Here is a 16,638-nt window from a genome sequence, read left to right as displayed (position 1 = left end):
TGATTTATCAGATGGTCTAATAAGCAACTGATCATCTTATGCTGAGATCTACTTCCTCCAAGGAAGATAACTATTGGATCTCACAAGCATCTGTAACAGACCGTGTTGGTGTTAGGAACACACCAGGTTCTGTGGGGTGTGCTTCCTACAAACAAGTGTATATTCCCTTCTCCCACGCTGTGTTTGACATTTAAATGCTACCCGGTGTTTAATGCCCTGCTAAAGGCACTAGCTGCCTTGCAGCTATGCACAGGTGCAGAGAATTTGGTTTAACAAATCTCTCTTTTCCTCTCTTCCACTAAGGAAATAATGAGCATTAACTGCAGGGCACACTGCAAGCATTCATGCCAGTGGAATTTCGACTACAACAGTTTTTCTGACACTCGCGTAGAGGTGCTGACTGCTGTAAGTTCTCTGAAGATCCTGCCAGATCCGTGCAGAACATGGATATATGCTGCGTTAGAGCATTGACAATTCAGTACAGCGTGCCTAAGGGGTAACTCCGGAGTCTAATGTTTCTTCTGCTTCTCTGATTTTATGGAGACTTGTCACTGGGTCTCCATGTGTTAGACTGTCAGCAAAACTCCACAAACTGTTACATACTGATTTTCAACTGCATACGTTTTCTGAGTAGCGTTTGAACTTTGCTTTCTTTAGCTAGCTCTTCTACCATGTAGGTTTTCTTTTGCATTATTTCCTGTTCAGAGTTTTTGAGTTGCTATGTCCTTGGGACTTTCAGAATGCATTATGTTTGCTTAGCATTCCCAACGTTTAACTGAATGCTTGCCTCTCATACCTGGAACCAGGTACCACCCCCTTTGTCTGGGATTGTGTCAGACTCATCAGTATACAAGGAGAGGCCTTCAGTAAAAATCCACACTAGCTTTTGCAGAAAAGATTTCTTCCTGCCATTGAATGTTCATTTATTTATTCATTCAGAGTCTGGATGCCGATGATGTGGTCTCATCAGATCTCACAATTCCTTGCCTGAGAGTTGGTGACATGGCCAATACAGTCAGCATTTTTCCTATCTACTTTCAACTTATGATGTTTACCTTCAGAAACAAACTCTTCTGAAAGCATTCCTGAAGTGGGTGCAGTGAAGCTGTAGTGAATATCTGCTGCTCCTCCTCACTCTGGGGGCTTTTTCCAAAAAACGTGTGGAATTGTGTTAAGATTTCTGAATCAATGGTATTATTAACTTATTCTGAGTGTGTATGTATCTTGCAGGCCAGCTCTAATATCATATTTCTGCAAATCCCATCAGTGGATGCAATGGCAGAAGTGATGCAAGCCTCCAAGGGTTTTTAGATTATTGGTTAGTCTTCTCTTAGTTAAGAAATCTAGGTTTGTAAGCTCAGAAGGTTGCCTCAAAGTTTAAAACATATTATCTGAGGGCAGTAGGACTGTTAACACTCCCAGCTGCCAGGATGATTAGGTTTTCCCAATGTTTCTGGCATACCATTTCTTGCATACTCCATCTTTGACCCATACCTACTGCCACAGGTCACCCTAACAGCTTCTTTCTCTTTCCGCTTCTTGCCCTTGTTTGAACTCCTTCTCAAGGGAGCCCTACAACAATATTAGAAAACATTAGGAAATGTTTTTTTCAAATTTTACTTTCATTCCTTTTATTAAAAAGTATATTTTAAGTAACGAAATGCTTACCCAAGATCTGCAAGTTTTCGCTTTAGTTTTTCTGCATGCCCTATAGTAGGGAGAGTTGATCTTGCTGCCTGGGCACATGTGGCACCATCTAGGATACATTCGTACATGGGAGAATGTACATTATTATTTTTAATTGCTACTGATAGCTATTCCACTTTCCATCCATCCAGAACAGTTTGTGTATCTGTTCGTAATTAGATACATGTACACAATTTAAATATGTGCATTCTTCTCATTTTTAAGAAGATGGTGTGAAAAGGAATACAAACAGATTAATAGTTTCACAACTTGAAAATACACATGAAGAAATCTTATTTTAATCAAAGAAAATGAAAAAGTTAATTTGTTTGAGCTTTAATGAATATGTAGTAAGACAAACAACAAAAGGGATTTACAGGTAAATGTTACAGCGAATCCATTTTTGAACTCAGCAGTTCTCCTTTTACAGAAATCATGTGGTATGTGCTCTCTACTTCAGAAATGATTGCTGAAATCCTTTCCTGAACTTTGAAGCAGAGGGTACTTCTTATGATGGACAAGCCAGGTGATAGTTATCTGTTAACTACTCAGCTAAAATGAGTATTTAACTTGAAATCCAACCATTTCTAGTAATAAAAAAATAAAAATAAAACTAAAAGTATTTTAGTCAATAATTTTGCCCTAAGACCTCTACCAATTTCTGATGGTTTCTACATGAACTGTTAAAACCTAAAGAGGAAACACACTGCAGTACCCATAAAGTAAAACAATGACTCTAACTATGCAAAACACCCTGTGAAATCTACATGGCAGCTAAAACACGCAGCAGCTGAAAAAATCAGACACAGTTTCTGTGATTCTTAAACACAAAGAGTGCTCCCAAATCTTCTAGAGGGAGCAAATGAAGGTCAGTTATTTGTGTCACTTGCAATTTGGTGACTTTACAACGCGACCTCAGATTTACAGTGTCTTTTAACTGAAAACACTGCTAGGTTTGTGGATTTCTCCTAAGGAGGCTGACAGAAATTAAGCCCTCAGAATTAGCCCAAAATACCACAGGACAGTGTATGTTGCTTTGTGGATAATATTTGGCTAAGTTTTCATTCAAGTAAAAAATCCAATGTGCAAGTGACTCATAAATCATTATTGGAAAAGCAGGAAAACAAGCCTCTTGAGATATCCATGCTCCAAAGGCCACGCTATTTCTACTAACGAATGTTACCTTATGTTAACAAAAGCACTCAAGAACAACTGTCAAGTAACCTCATGTCAAAAAAGTCAACAAATAAAAGCTCCCCATGAGGAAAAAAAACAACAGGGTAATACAAAATGACAAAAGGACAATGTCTCTTGAGAAGAAACCCACCCCACAGCAGGTGTGGAGAACCTTAGGCAAGGTGTACTTTGCACTACCTCTACGCTGTGCACACTGCTCTCTTTTCTCCTCAAAGATCTGCTCATGGTTCCTCTTTCACCTTTAACGTATACTTTTCATTTTATCACTGTCAAAATTGCCACTTTCAAGAATAAAAGATCACAATGCCTCTTTTCACGCTCTGTATTCACAGCCAAGCGGGGTTTGGGAGCTGGGGGGTGGTAGGCTTTTGGTGAAACATCTTAATGAAAGTAAATGAAACTATAAGATGCCCCGCCTTAGTGGTGGGCAAATAATAAAAACGTTTAGTAACTGGAGGTTTTGCTTCTGTAGTAGAGGAAATATTCTGTAGAGCTTGGCAGGGACACGTAGCAGCTACCAGCTACAGCCAGCTCCTGTCAGGCTTTTACATCACTCTGCTCCCACTCGCACACAGCTTGGCCCAGCTGGAGCGCTTTGAATTGTGAGGATTTGCTGGGAAAAGCATTCATGCTGGCTGTGAGATATAGGGGAAGGTGGATGAGCTAGGCCCCTGTAATAGCTTCAGCAGAGGTTTAAACCTACAGGAGCTTGCATATGTGGAGGTACATACATGCTGCTTGACTCGTGGCAGAGGCCACGGAGCAAGACTGCAGGGCCTGGGCAGGAGGGACATTTGACCACCCTGGAAGGGTGCATCTTCCCTGACTCCTTCAAGTTCTTCAGAGAGGGTGACAGAGAGCTGGTTCCTCAGCATAAATCACGCAGAAGCCATTTAATCTGTCACTTTTGGCCTCCGAGAGCTGGTGTAAGTGATCTGCAGATGATGGATGTGAACGGAGCCTAGCCCTAACTTCTTGTCTCAAGGTCACAACACAGCTGAAGTCAGCCTCACATCAGCAGAGGATTACCCACAGCAGTCACCTCAGCTGCCTTGTCAAACAAGGTTGCACAAAGCAAGCAGAAGTGAAGAAAAAAGAATCAATCACACTTGTACATGAAAAAGTCGTGCTTAAAAGACAAAGAAGCAAGATTTTCACCATTTTGCAAGAAAAGTGATCTCCTGGCATTTCAGCTTGTCTACAACATTCAAGATCTCATAAGAAAAAAAAAAGTGTGAGCTTGCTAAAGCTCACATTTGCTAATCAGAGATTAATCAGTGGATATGCATGTGTTCTCTTTCTATCTCTGAAAAAAAAACCAAACTAGCTAAACACACAGAACAAATACAATGACTCTTTATTTTCTGCAATGTTAGAGTTTGACAGCCCAATTAATAATCAATGAAAATAGTAAAACTACAACACTTGTTGCAAAACAACCGCTTTAGGATATTGTTTGTAGAACTTATTAAGTGATTTTTTTTTTTAATTTGAAAGAAAATTGCTCTGCTTTAGTTTTCACATACCCATTAGAATCTGGGTACAGTACTAATTAGAATCTGGATACAACCAAAAGCACTGGTTGTTTATGTAATGATCACAGTGGGGAAGGCATGATATCCTTCCTTATTTAGACATGGGTTATTTTTCAAACCTAAATTGGGAAGGAAAAAGCAACACACCAAGTGGAATATAATACCCTATTCCTTACACTATAAGGCTAGTCTCCACCAAATTTTTATCAAGATATTTTTTATACATCAGATGTAAATGCAGGAGTTATGACCCCATTGATAGAGTAATCGCATGCTTACGGTGGGGAGTCAGGAAAGTCATGTTCTTATGTTCACACCCTTATTTTTCACTTGCAAAATTCAGGCTCGGAATTTAACCCTGATTCATGAATAAGTATACAATTAGCAACTATACAATTAGACTAGCAATTTCAGATCCAATCTAAAAACTCCAGCATATATTAACCTATTCTAAGTTAGTCAAAACTTCATTAATCTGTCTTTAAACAATTGGTATGAGAGCCCTGTATGATGATGAAGAAAACATAGGTTGTAGATGAATGGCAAGTCTTTTCATTTACACGGACAAACAAAAATCCTCATCAGGTTGTTCTTTTCAGTTAATTCCACTTAGTCAAAGACTATTCTGAACCTATCCAGGCCTATTCCTGCAGTTCTTACTCACAAACAATTTTATCACGTATTTTAGCTGATGTTACAGTTAGAGAATGCAATGTGCATAGGCAAGAATACTAATGTGTTGTAAATTGCTAATTCTGACTTTGCAAGACATCTGAAACAGAGGGCTCAGAGTTCTGTGCAATATTGTATTATTAATGCATTGAATAAACAAGTATTTGAGAAATGGACCTCAACTAGGTATGATTGCATTGTGTTTCATCCAGTTTACATTCAAAGAATCTGAATGAAATAAATAACAATGTGGCCAACTTTTCTAACAAATCACTCCTTTTCTTTCTATAAATGCAGAGTCCCCAGCCACTGACCTCTTGTTTAATCTGGAGTCTGTTGCCTCTCCGCAATTAAAAGCTACAATCTGTTACTCTTGCTTTACACTCTCTCTGACCCTCCAAAAAAAGCATCTAGCAGTGCCAAAATCACATCATTCAAATAAGTACAATATGTTAATCATGTTTCTAACACAAAGATGTCCTGAGGCCCAATAATTTTATGTTTTGAAAAAAATAGAGAAGATTTTCTTAAAGGCAACTTCCCTATATCTTTTTCAGAGTTCTAAGAAAGAAAAAAAAAAAAAAAAAAGAAGAAAGATAACTGTTCCTGAACTCATTTTAACTTTGTCCTTTTCTTATACCATCATACGAGGTCAACTGCAATTTTCTGACTTCCAGGTAGACAAAAGAAGTTATGAGAAGATGGCCTTCTAGTTGCTATGGTTGTACTACACAATAGAAGTTCATAAATTAGATGTAAGTGAGCAAACTGATGCACCAATTTATTGTAAAAAATAATAATACCTTTATCTTGTAAAACATTCCTGCCAGATGGGTGATGCAAAGGAGATGCTTCAGAGCTGTGCCCAGATTTTGAAGGAGAGGAAAGTGGAGTGTGTCCCCGAGCATACAGGGAGAGGACACCTCCTTTGTGCTGCTGTCCTTCTTCTTGGTTTTCAGTTAGGTTGTCAAGTGAGATTGCTGCACTGCTAGCCACTGGGGAGAGGGAGGAAGCACCAGAATCTGATGCTGGTGAGGAAGCTCTCATACATATGGGCAGTGGTGATTTTGAAATGTGCATGGGACTACTGTAACTGTTTGACGGCTGTTGGTATAAGAGATTATAAAGCAGGTTATACCATTTAGTAACCAATCAGAGCAAGGTTTACTTTGAACATGCACTTCTTTTATTCATTATTTATTCTTCTATTTGTAAGAAACACTTTAGCAATTCATGTCATTCACTACCTTTTAATACCACATAGTGTTTATTGATATTTGCTTTCAGGCAGAAGTCAGAAGCAGATAAAACAATGAGTAAATATCATATCAATTGTGTTAACAAATTAACAAACAGAGAAATGTAGGACTTAAGTTCCTTTCACCTCCTGCGTAAATTAAAGAACCCACTTTGCATTATAAAGCACACATAAATCAGGAAGGCCAGGACTCCTGTTAAAAACAGAAAAAACAACCAAAAAACCCAGGTGTGCTGACTCAAAGGAGACTGGACTCACACATCACTCAAGGGCATTCATAGCGAACTGGCCACAGAGGAATGCATACTGCCTGTGCTACAATGCAAGGACAAAGACAGAGGATGAAAAGACTTACAGGGGCAATCGAGCATTCCAAAGGAAGCCTGAGAGAGAGGGCAGAGTCCTTCTCACCTTTCGTTCAAGACTGTCCTCTCCATCAGTTGAACTGATGCTGTCATAGAGCCTTGTTCTCGTCGGCCTCTGCCGCTTGTTCTTCACGGAAAGCTGAGCTCGAGTTTTCAGAGCTTTGGAGTCCAGTCTCTCTGTTTCTGGCACTGCTTCATTGAAATCTGTATGAGAACATGATTTAAAGCTGTTTGTAAAATATATATCTTTTGGAATTAAACTAGTTTCTTCTACGATATGACCCGCAATTGCTAACACATGCACTTTGCGTGTTTTACTCGTGTGTATTTTTGGAATTGCTAACGGACATGCAGAAACCTAAACCTAAACCACTGACAGATCCAGATCTAGTAGCTGCATCACAATGAATCAACTGCAGAATTTAAAATTCAATAGATTATTCCCAATGTTACGTGGGACCACAGCAAAACAATGTAGTTGTTAAGCACAGCTGCACTAGCCCAGAGAGCAGGTCCACTGTACTCCCCCAGACCTACTTGCATGCGCTTGGTCTACAGAGTGCTCCCCAGTCACAGCTTTAAGCAAAGGAATCCTCACATCACTACTGTTCAACAGACATTTTCCAGCATCTGGATGAATATATCAGTTGAGACCTAGTGGGCCAATTCATTTATTCCCAATCCTGCCTTTTTAAGCCACTCAAAGAGGACATACTGGACTGCCACTTCTTTCCACAGCTGCCTCACTAAGCGTCTCCCTTATAACTTCACCAGTTTTGCAGGCTGCTTGTTGAATTACAAAAGAAATATCCAGAGCTGTCCTCAGGCTGCTCTACACGTTATCATAACCAGAATGGCTGACAAATTTGGAGAACATGACTTGCTCTCTCCTGTACCAAGTGCCAAGTATTTGGGAATAGCCTTGTACAATATGTGCAAATTATAGACGAGCAATGTCTGCAGTCAGTAGCACACAAAGCACGATACATCTAATATCCAAATAATCAGATAACCATTTGGAATTGGATTGATTTACAAGCAGCCTTTCTCAGGATTATGAAACAAGTACTAAACTCATTCCTTTGGACCTTTGGACAGTGAAACAACTTGCTTGCGCTGTCACAATATCCCTCACAGGAGGGGACAGCAGAAGAAATCTCATCCTCTTCTGGATGCTGAGGTAATCCATTGTGCAAAGTTATATATGTGACAACGCAAATAAGGTGCCCAATTGTTTGCTCCAATCCTTCTGCAAGCAAAACCACCTTTTTATTAGTACTGGCAATCTCATTTGTTATTTCCTCCCTTATTGCTCTGTCTTCAGCACTATCATCTCCTCTTGCAGATCCTTCTTTGCTTTATTCAGAGTTCCTTCAAACTCCAAAAACTTAAGCGAACTTAGCTAAACTTAAGTAAAACGTTGCTGTCAGCACCATGCCTCATGGTCCCTAATACAAACCAATTAATGCGAGCCACCCGACACAAATAGAGCCTTGCCTCACTTGCTCTAAGATCACATCAGAAGCTACTCGGACAGGCTCCTTTCCCTAGTGGGAGTCTAGAGGCCACAATTATTATCGTGATTATCACCATGTGCTGTAGTTGTCTGTTTCCAACCTTCCACCAGCAACATATTTTGGCAAAATCATTAGCGAGGTAATGTTACAGCTTTGCAGAAAGACCCCAGAGAACTGAAATAAATTTTCACTGCAGGCAACTGCCAGAGATGTTCAATAAAGTTTATCATGACAGTCAAAATGAAATGGAATTAATCCATCCAGGAGATCCATGAAAGGCACCTTGAGTTATAGCCATTCAAGACAGGAATGGGAAGGCCATGTGCTGTATGTGTACATGACAGAAGGGACTCAGTTTCTACCTGATCAACTAGACAAACAACTATATTGTGTTCAGCAGGACATGGACTGTTAGGTCTGTTATTACTGTTATTATGCTGATCTAATAGCTCAAAACCCTCTGAGAGATTTACAACAAACAGTAATTATCCTAACAAAAATTAACAAGACAGTCATCAGAGGACCTGTGTGAAAGCTGGGAGATGTGCTCTACAATCCCATTTCTTAACCCCTACTGAGTTGCTGTACTTTCTGAACAGCTGGGGTTTGTGTAGGAGATGTTGTATTCTACCACGCTTACTTTAAAAGATCAAAATGCAAAGGAAATCCAAAGCTGCATTATTTTTGTATATCACCATAAAAGAGCTGGACACTGTCACTCTCACACCTACTCCCTGTTGTCTTCATACATCTAACTTTCTGCTGGAAAAAAACAAGAAATTCTGTTTCATCAGTTTTGAAGACAAAGTAGTATTACATATTTCCCCTTTCATCTGCTGCTCAAACACCATTATGTGATGCATGAAAATTGGAGAATATTTCATATAAAAAATGGAACCAAGAAGCCAACTCATCTGCCTAGTTTCAAAGTCACCCCAGTCAAGAATGCCTTGTGAGGAAAGTATACTAAACACTTCATCTATGACTTGCCTCTACAAATAGAGCTGACATAACTGCTGTTTGCTTAGCTATCAATCATCTATTCAAATGAAATCTGAATATTTCAGCAAATTTAACATTTTATAAGGCCGCAATAAGGCAAAACATTTTTTTTCACATTTTATGCCAGACAAGCAATAGATTATTTATGGTTTCAACCTTCTTTTTTGTTTGGCAATCCTCAAAGTACAAATCAAATCAGAATCCGTTACGCTAATTTACTTGTCTAAGTACTGCATTCCTAACACACTAATTAATTAGCAGCCGATCTTACTGACATCTTTGCTTTAAACAAAGAAATTTAGCTTTAAACAGAGACATCTTAGCCTTGCTGAATCCATCAACTTTCGTAAAGCAGAAAATTTCCCACTGCTTTCCATGGCATTGTGACCCTCATTCTCAGAGAATATGATTCAGCCATGGGTGGAAACAGCTTGGTGACTTACCACCACCACCAAAATGGAGAGTTCTTGCTCTCCCTTCTGTGGCCACAGCCCATAGCTCTCAGTGACACCCTTCCAGCCCTTCAGAGGATTTGGACCACAGCTCCTCTGCAGGCTGATTGAAATGAGTGAACCAGAAGAAACTATCCGATTTTAGTCTGACACTCCAACTTTTTCCCTTCGTAAGTCAGTTTTCTGTTGTTTTGGTGAATTGAATAAGTGCACCAGGTGTCCTAGTGCTAGAGCAGGACATTGGATGAGGCAGAACCATGTGGTCAGACAAAGGGATGGTGTGGGGTCTCCCGTTTCAACACTGATGAGCTGTCAGTTTAGCTCAAACTGTCTCTAGAAATCAGAGCCACAGACTGACTTAGTAAAGTCCATTACATAGCTGAAGAGTAAGACTCATTCAAAACTCATTTCTTTTTGCAGATCAATGTTGTCTTAAAGCGCTGCAAGACTTCCAGCAGTGTCTCGCTTTTCTTCTTTGTGTTAGAGTTAAACTCTAGATACAGATGAAACTAGAAATTTGTGTAAAATTATGTTTCTGATGTTATTTGATAGGATACCTGTCTATTGTCATGATTTGACCTTCTCTTATTTTTTCTTTCAGGTGCACATGCTCCCATCCACTCATTCTTTTCATTGCTCAAATTATGCAAACCATCAACGTGGTACTGCAAACACTTATTTAACTAAGTGGTCACGTTGGCCTTGTTTAAGCGAACCACCCCCTGGGCCTGGAGGTTGCTGCTCCCTCCATGCCAGAGCCGGGCTGCGAGCTCTCAGGGCCAGCTCTCAACTTAACCTTGGTTCAGCCTGCTGCAAAAAAAATTTGCTCAAAAGCATCAGGAAGGGCATTTTCCTAGGAATCTTCTAGCACACTTGGCAGCACGATAAATACCTCAGAGGAAAGTTATAAAAGGGTTGACATTGCTCACAGAGACACTCTAACTGGACTTTCTTTCAGCAGGCCTTGAACCACTTCACCGCAAAGGGCTTCCCTCTGCATTATTTCAGTACCACTGTGGAGTGGGAAAATGTCCTCCCACTGTGTTTCCATTATACAGGCTGATAGATTTCAAAACCTCCTTCTGTGAACTGATGCATCCCTGAGCATCCCAAGACACTCAGCACAACCATCGAAGTGGCTCGAAGGGGCATTTGCACAGAGATCAGCAAGGACTGTCCAAGCTGGTGTCGACACTGAACTGTCCAGATTTCAAATCCTTGGCTCCTTCCAGATCATCTGTGAATAGCTTGATTCTCTGCCGTGGACACAGCTTGTGACCACTAGAACTGAAGACTTCATCAGCTTTTCTGTACTCTCAGAACAAATCAAATATTTGTAAAAGAAACACAACCTGCAGGCTTCTGGTATTCCAATGCAAAACAAAGGACTCTGGGCTGTAACAGTTTTGATTTCTCTCTGTAGCTTCCACTGATGTTACTGGAAGCCCCTCACTATCAGGTTATGTTACAGCCCGAGGAGCCAGGCAGTCTGACGCGATGTCGCCACGTCCAGACCACCTACGGGCAGGGACAGCCATGCTCCTGCGGGCATGGCAGGCAAGCGCATCTGTTGGCTAGACCCACATGTATGACAACACAAGAATATAACAGACACCTCAGTTCACACTGAAGTGAAAAATGACATGTGCTTGTATCATTTTAATTAACAGGATACCTGAAATATGTATTTTTACATGAGCTGATTTTTATGGAAGGCCTAGCTGCAAACTTCAGAGTAAAAATGACAGGATGTGGCTGCGCACATGCAGTCTCATCCTACAAACCTAAAGCTGGGGCTGAACAAGAAATGTGCATTATATTCTTAGAATAAAAACTAGAAAACAGACGGCAGTGCTTGTATCAATGTCACGAAGATGCACAACACACTGTGCACTCAGGGAATCCTGATCAACCTCCGGAGACATCATGGGCTTCTCCTCCTGCCCTCGATAGCTCCTCTGCAAGAATGCATGGGGTGATTAGTTATTACACATATTGCCAGACAATGACAAGTCCTTTTCTTAAAGGCTTACATGGGAAAAACATGAAGATATAGGCTCTGTCTGTAAATACTAAGTATCACTGCCTTACAGACCAACACAGACTTTAGACACTCCGATATAGAATTTACTGGCAAAAATATAAGGAAGTCAAAGAGTGCTACAGCATGCTTACAGATCTCTTTATTCTAAAGAAGTCCTTTTTCTCTTATTAAAAACACAAATTCAGCCTGGAATCTAAGATCTAACTATGGCTTTTCTACTTTCAAAATATCATTGATGATTATCTGTTTTTTCTATCAAAGAATTTGTTTTTGTATTCAGGTAGTTAAATGTGGGCAGTTTTAAATTCACAGATTGCCCATTCTAACTCTCACTAAACACTGGTTAACATTTTCCCAGGGGAATTTTGTCCCAGTGAAAAATTGCAGCTCTTAGAAATAGAAAATTTTCATGAAAATATATTGATTAAAAATTTGATTAGGAAGTACTGACATAGAGTTTTAATACTTTATAAAGATGCTTTTTGATTTTTTTTTTACGTGTAGAAATTCCTTTCAAATTGTATACAAAAAATAAAAAGTTTTATCAGAATTTAATTTTGCAGTCTTAGTGAAACAGAACATTCCACTGAACTGCACAAGGTACATATTGAAGAGGATGTCTGAGACCCCATTTCAGCTCCTGAGCCGTGGATGTGTGCTGACACTGCTAAAAATGTAAACGTGATTTCTGGGAGGCAGGTAAACAAAACACACTTTCCTTCCCTGATGCGATCTACTTGTAATGCTTACTGAGTCTCTATGCAGAAATACAGACTTGTCACCCTGAGTGCTTTCCTGAACTTCAGAGACTTCAGGATAATAAACACTTGCTAGAAAGAAAAAGCTATGTGGAGATTTGTGGAAACCAATTCCACAAGCTCTGTGTATCACACAAATACTGTTTCAGAAGGACAAGCCCTTTTTTATGTACATATATTATGTTAAAATATAATTCACATTGATGTGTCTGCAGGGTAATACTCAATTTGTTACTCCACACATGAACTAACTGCTAAAATAGCAATTTTAATAAAACACCCCCGGGATTGCTAGAAATCAATTTAATTGGTAGCGCAATGCATTTTTCTTCACCAGAAAAATAAATGATATTATAGATTATTGAAAATGAAAGGAATGAACTCTGGTGGTCCCTTGTCATAACCCCAGCACCTGATTTCACAGATTGTCACTAACTACACAGTAAGTATTGCTCCTGCACCAAACGATTTCATTCAATGCTGTGAACCTAATATTGGCTTCAATTCTGCATATACCACAACAGTAAGGAAACACTTGCAGATACGGAACTTAAAACTAACTAAAGCTACGAAAGCTATGTGGGTATTTTCACTGGCACGGTCTGAAAAAATAACAATTTAGGCAAAACAAGTAAAGGTTACAGTTACCTGCCAATAGAATCATGGCACCTATCCACATCTTACCATTACCATAAATTGTTTTGGCTCTTCGATAATGTAGAACAAAGTCTAACAATTCTTATGTTGTAAATCAGGCTGTGCTATAGACTACTATTATTTTAATGAACGAACCAGGAAAGATTTTGCATTTTGTTCACAAAGGGCTCCATCCTGAGAAATGGTGAGCTCTACCTACACAGCTGCTTTTGATGTTACTACCAAGGTGGGATTAGAACCTTACAGAGATCCATTCAAAATGCTAAATTTAAGCTTGTTTTTTTTTTTTTAATTCTGGTAACTTCGTTCTTGTTTGATCTTTGGTGATTGGGTAATTAAGGATGAGTTTAGGAATGCAAGAAAGCACAATTTTCTCCTATTTTATTAACACAACAGAAATTGTGGAATTGAACCTACATGTTGATGGCATCTCACTGAAAATTCATTTAAGCTTTATGAAATCAACAATGGTCTTTATTAGCACATGCTAGTCACTTCCATTTCTTAATGAATATTCATTGTATAGTTATTCTGGAACTCTCTATTGTCATTATTTGGTGAACTCTGGAAAAACAACATCATTGATATGTTAGTGTTTCCTATAAATCCTAAACGATAACCATACTATTTATGTACACATTACAAGAGTAATGGGTTGGTTCAAACAAACCTTGACTTAAACCATCCAGACAGGACACTTGCTTAGTATCTAGATTTTCCACTGGATCTCCTCTAGAAACTTCTCCAAAAGATGTCTGCCTTTCAAATATGTTGTTGTTATTGTTAACCTGGCTCCCGTTTTGCTTCAGTAGCCTGAAAACTTCTGCTTCCAAGTCTCGTATCTGAAAGAAATACAACACATTTTTACCTATAGCACACACTCATCTAGTTTTTTTTCTGTATTATCAGACAGAATTGTCTCATTCACCAAACCAATGAGTAAATAATACTCACACGAGCTTGTAAGCCTTGAACCTCTGCAAGATGTGCTTTCTCCAAATCTTCTATTTTCTTTCGTTCAGCTTCCTGGCGTTTGATGAAGTCAAGTTCTCTTACGGAAAAAAAAAGAAAAAGACGTATTTGCTGTCATCAAAAAGCAATCAGATTCAAACAGAAAATAAGGTGTTCTGGTGTACTATATGTGAGACTATGCATCGGAAAATTCTGTCCTTAACAAATATTTTACTATTAACCTAAAAATAAGTATGAAACTGCAATTAGGACAAAATGTAAACAATTATTAATCATTCTATATCAATATGCTATGCGAAAATACAAAAATTTAAAAAGTAAAAGTCTCCATTCTGCTGTGGGAAATAGGATAGAATCTCTGTTTTATGAGAGTATGACTGTACTTTTTCAGTGAAAGGACAGCCACAAGTTTTCAGGTACAAATTTAATTTTCTAGTAAGTTTTAAGGAAATCTGTTAGGTGTTTTTAGGAGTCTAAGATAGTTAAAAACAACGGACTACATCTTTTACTAATATAAAGTGGAATAGCAACAGAAAAGCTATACAAGCTCAATCTAGATATTTTTCCTACTTCCTTTTACTTTGAAAATCTAAGGCACTTACGATAAAAAGCACACGACATACCAGTTAGTTCTGGAACAGTCACGAAATTCCAATATGGGTAATGACATTTTGAATATCTTTTTTTTTTTTTTTTTAATGGGACAGGATATTTACTTCTACACTTCCAGTTTTCACTTGACATTGCTGTATATTTTTGAGTTTTCTTTTTTAAATGACCACATTTCAGCATTAATTAAAAAATGCTGCACAAAAGAACATTTGGTGAATGGAAATCATTATAGAAATGTAAGATGTTATTATTCTTGCTAGCCATCAGGGAAAGGGACCATATGAAACAGAAGGGGGCAGGTAACCATCAGTTAGCTCAACAGCTCAAATAATCCTGGCATCTACAAGAGGAAGAAAAATAAGATGGAAAATGTAACAAAACAAATTGCTTTTGCATGTTACATTAGTACAAAGCAGGAGTGAATCCAGCTGATATGTCACTATAAATTGCAGCAAACATTTCTAATCAAATGCTCTACTATGATTACTCTTGGTTATTTGCAACCACATTTAGTTATCTACTAATCCTGAAACATTCCAATGTGGAATAAAACAGAATAAATCTTTATTTAGTTATAGTTATATTTTTTCAGCAATACTAAACTAATACTTGAATAATACTACCATTTTTGTTTTCAATGAAGAACTTGTGGTTTTCATGATAAAAAAGTGAAAAATGTTGTTTAGCTTACAGGAATTTAATAGTGGGTTGGTTTCATATATCAAAATATATCATATACATGTTTCCTATCTGGCCACTAATTCATTTGCTGAGCCTGGTGTAGCTGCTTACTTTTGCTGAAAATCCTTGATTAATTTCTTTGCCTTGTTATATTTCTTCTCCAGAGCCTGATACTGGCTTTGCGTCTCCTTGAGGTGCTCATTCACTGTGTGACACAGGGTTTGTGCCTCAATCCAGTAACTCTCTAATTTCATCATCCTCTCCTTATTCTCCTCAATGTTCTGCTGCAGTTGGGTCTTCTCCAGTTCCCACCTCACCTTCTCATTCTCAGCTGCCTGCAGCTGAACAAAACAGTATAGATGCCAGTCAGTAAAAGGGTGCAAAGTGCAGCCTAATAGATTAGGATGAGTTCAAACAACAGGAATAATGAAAATCACTGATTAACTATAAAAGTAATATGGCAGCAGAGAAAAGAGCATTTCAAGACTAATACATACACTGATACATACGTTATTCTTTCTCATAAAAGGAAGTAGAACCTTTTCTCTGTGTTACAGTGCGGCCTCATTGATTCTCTGAGATATACTAACACATTTTAAAACGTCAATAGTGGAGTATTTATGTAAACTGCAGGGTTAATCAGCCAGCACTGCTAATGAATTTTGCTCTGTGTATCTTGCTTAGGTGTCAGAAAGCTTTCATACCCTTTCGTAAGATGAGAAACTTCAGATTTGAGGAGGAATTCCATATTTAAGAACCATTTGGAAAACAACAGAAAAAAAAACACAATTGTGTCTAATCTATCTGCTTTTTCCCCCAAATTAGAGATTCTATTGAAATCTTAAAATGCCTTTTTTCATATCATAATCTTGCTTAGTCTAGAAAGCCAAACAAAAGAGGCTGGAAGTAGAATAGAAAATTTAACATCAGGTCATAACCTAGGATTATTTTCTGTTTAAGCAGGCATTGAGTTTTGCATCTAACACTGAAACTACGCCAGAATTATTATGAGGACAAAGAGAACCTGTTATATTACTCTTGTTTTCTTTAAACTTGCTTACCACGCTGTAAGGAGCTAATCTTAAAAGGAAAACATATCCTTGCTGTTGTAGATTCCTGCTCTTAAAGGTGCTAATTCTGCCAGACATATCAGAACTGTTTAACTTTCTGATCAGTGCGGTTCCACTGCTATGTCCACTATTTGGCAAGTGAATTCCAGTGTCTTTTTCC

General features: G+C 38.5%; 1 protein-coding gene across 8 annotated transcripts in view; it reads right to left on the bottom strand.

Moving 5' to 3' along the window:
* The window catches only part of PPP1R9A (protein phosphatase 1 regulatory subunit 9A), a 147,246-nt gene that overhangs the window by 11,644 nt on the left and 118,964 nt on the right, over positions 1-16,638 (bottom strand). For 5 of the 8 annotated variants that reach the window (XR_005817568.1, XR_005817569.1, XM_040549615.1 and 2 more), the window contains exons 9-15: positions 15,520-15,749; positions 14,098-14,194; positions 13,814-13,985; positions 6,760-6,917; positions 5,894-6,194; positions 1,669-1,756; positions 1,495-1,572 (exon numbers count right to left, since the gene is read on the bottom strand). Coding sequence is in view for 6 of the 8 variants with exons in the window: in XM_040549615.1 (XP_040405549.1) it covers positions 1,495-1,572; positions 1,669-1,756; positions 5,894-6,194; positions 6,760-6,917; positions 13,814-13,985; positions 14,098-14,194; positions 15,520-15,749 (1,124 nt within the window). In the remaining 2 variants the exon portion in view is untranslated. The remainder of the gene's footprint in view (positions 1-1,494; positions 1,573-1,668; positions 1,757-5,893; positions 6,195-6,759; positions 6,918-13,813; positions 13,986-14,097; positions 14,195-15,519; positions 15,750-16,638) is intronic. The other 3 variants (XM_040549618.1, XM_040549619.1, XM_040549617.1) reach the window with 1 other exon arrangement.

This window comes from Cygnus olor, chromosome 2 (genome assembly GCF_009769625.2).
Source record: "Cygnus olor isolate bCygOlo1 chromosome 2, bCygOlo1.pri.v2, whole genome shotgun sequence".
Taxonomy (NCBI): domain Eukaryota; kingdom Metazoa; phylum Chordata; class Aves; order Anseriformes; family Anatidae; genus Cygnus; species Cygnus olor.
The sequence above is the reverse complement of the archived record's forward strand: the minus strand, read 5'-3'. Positions and strand labels throughout refer to the sequence as shown.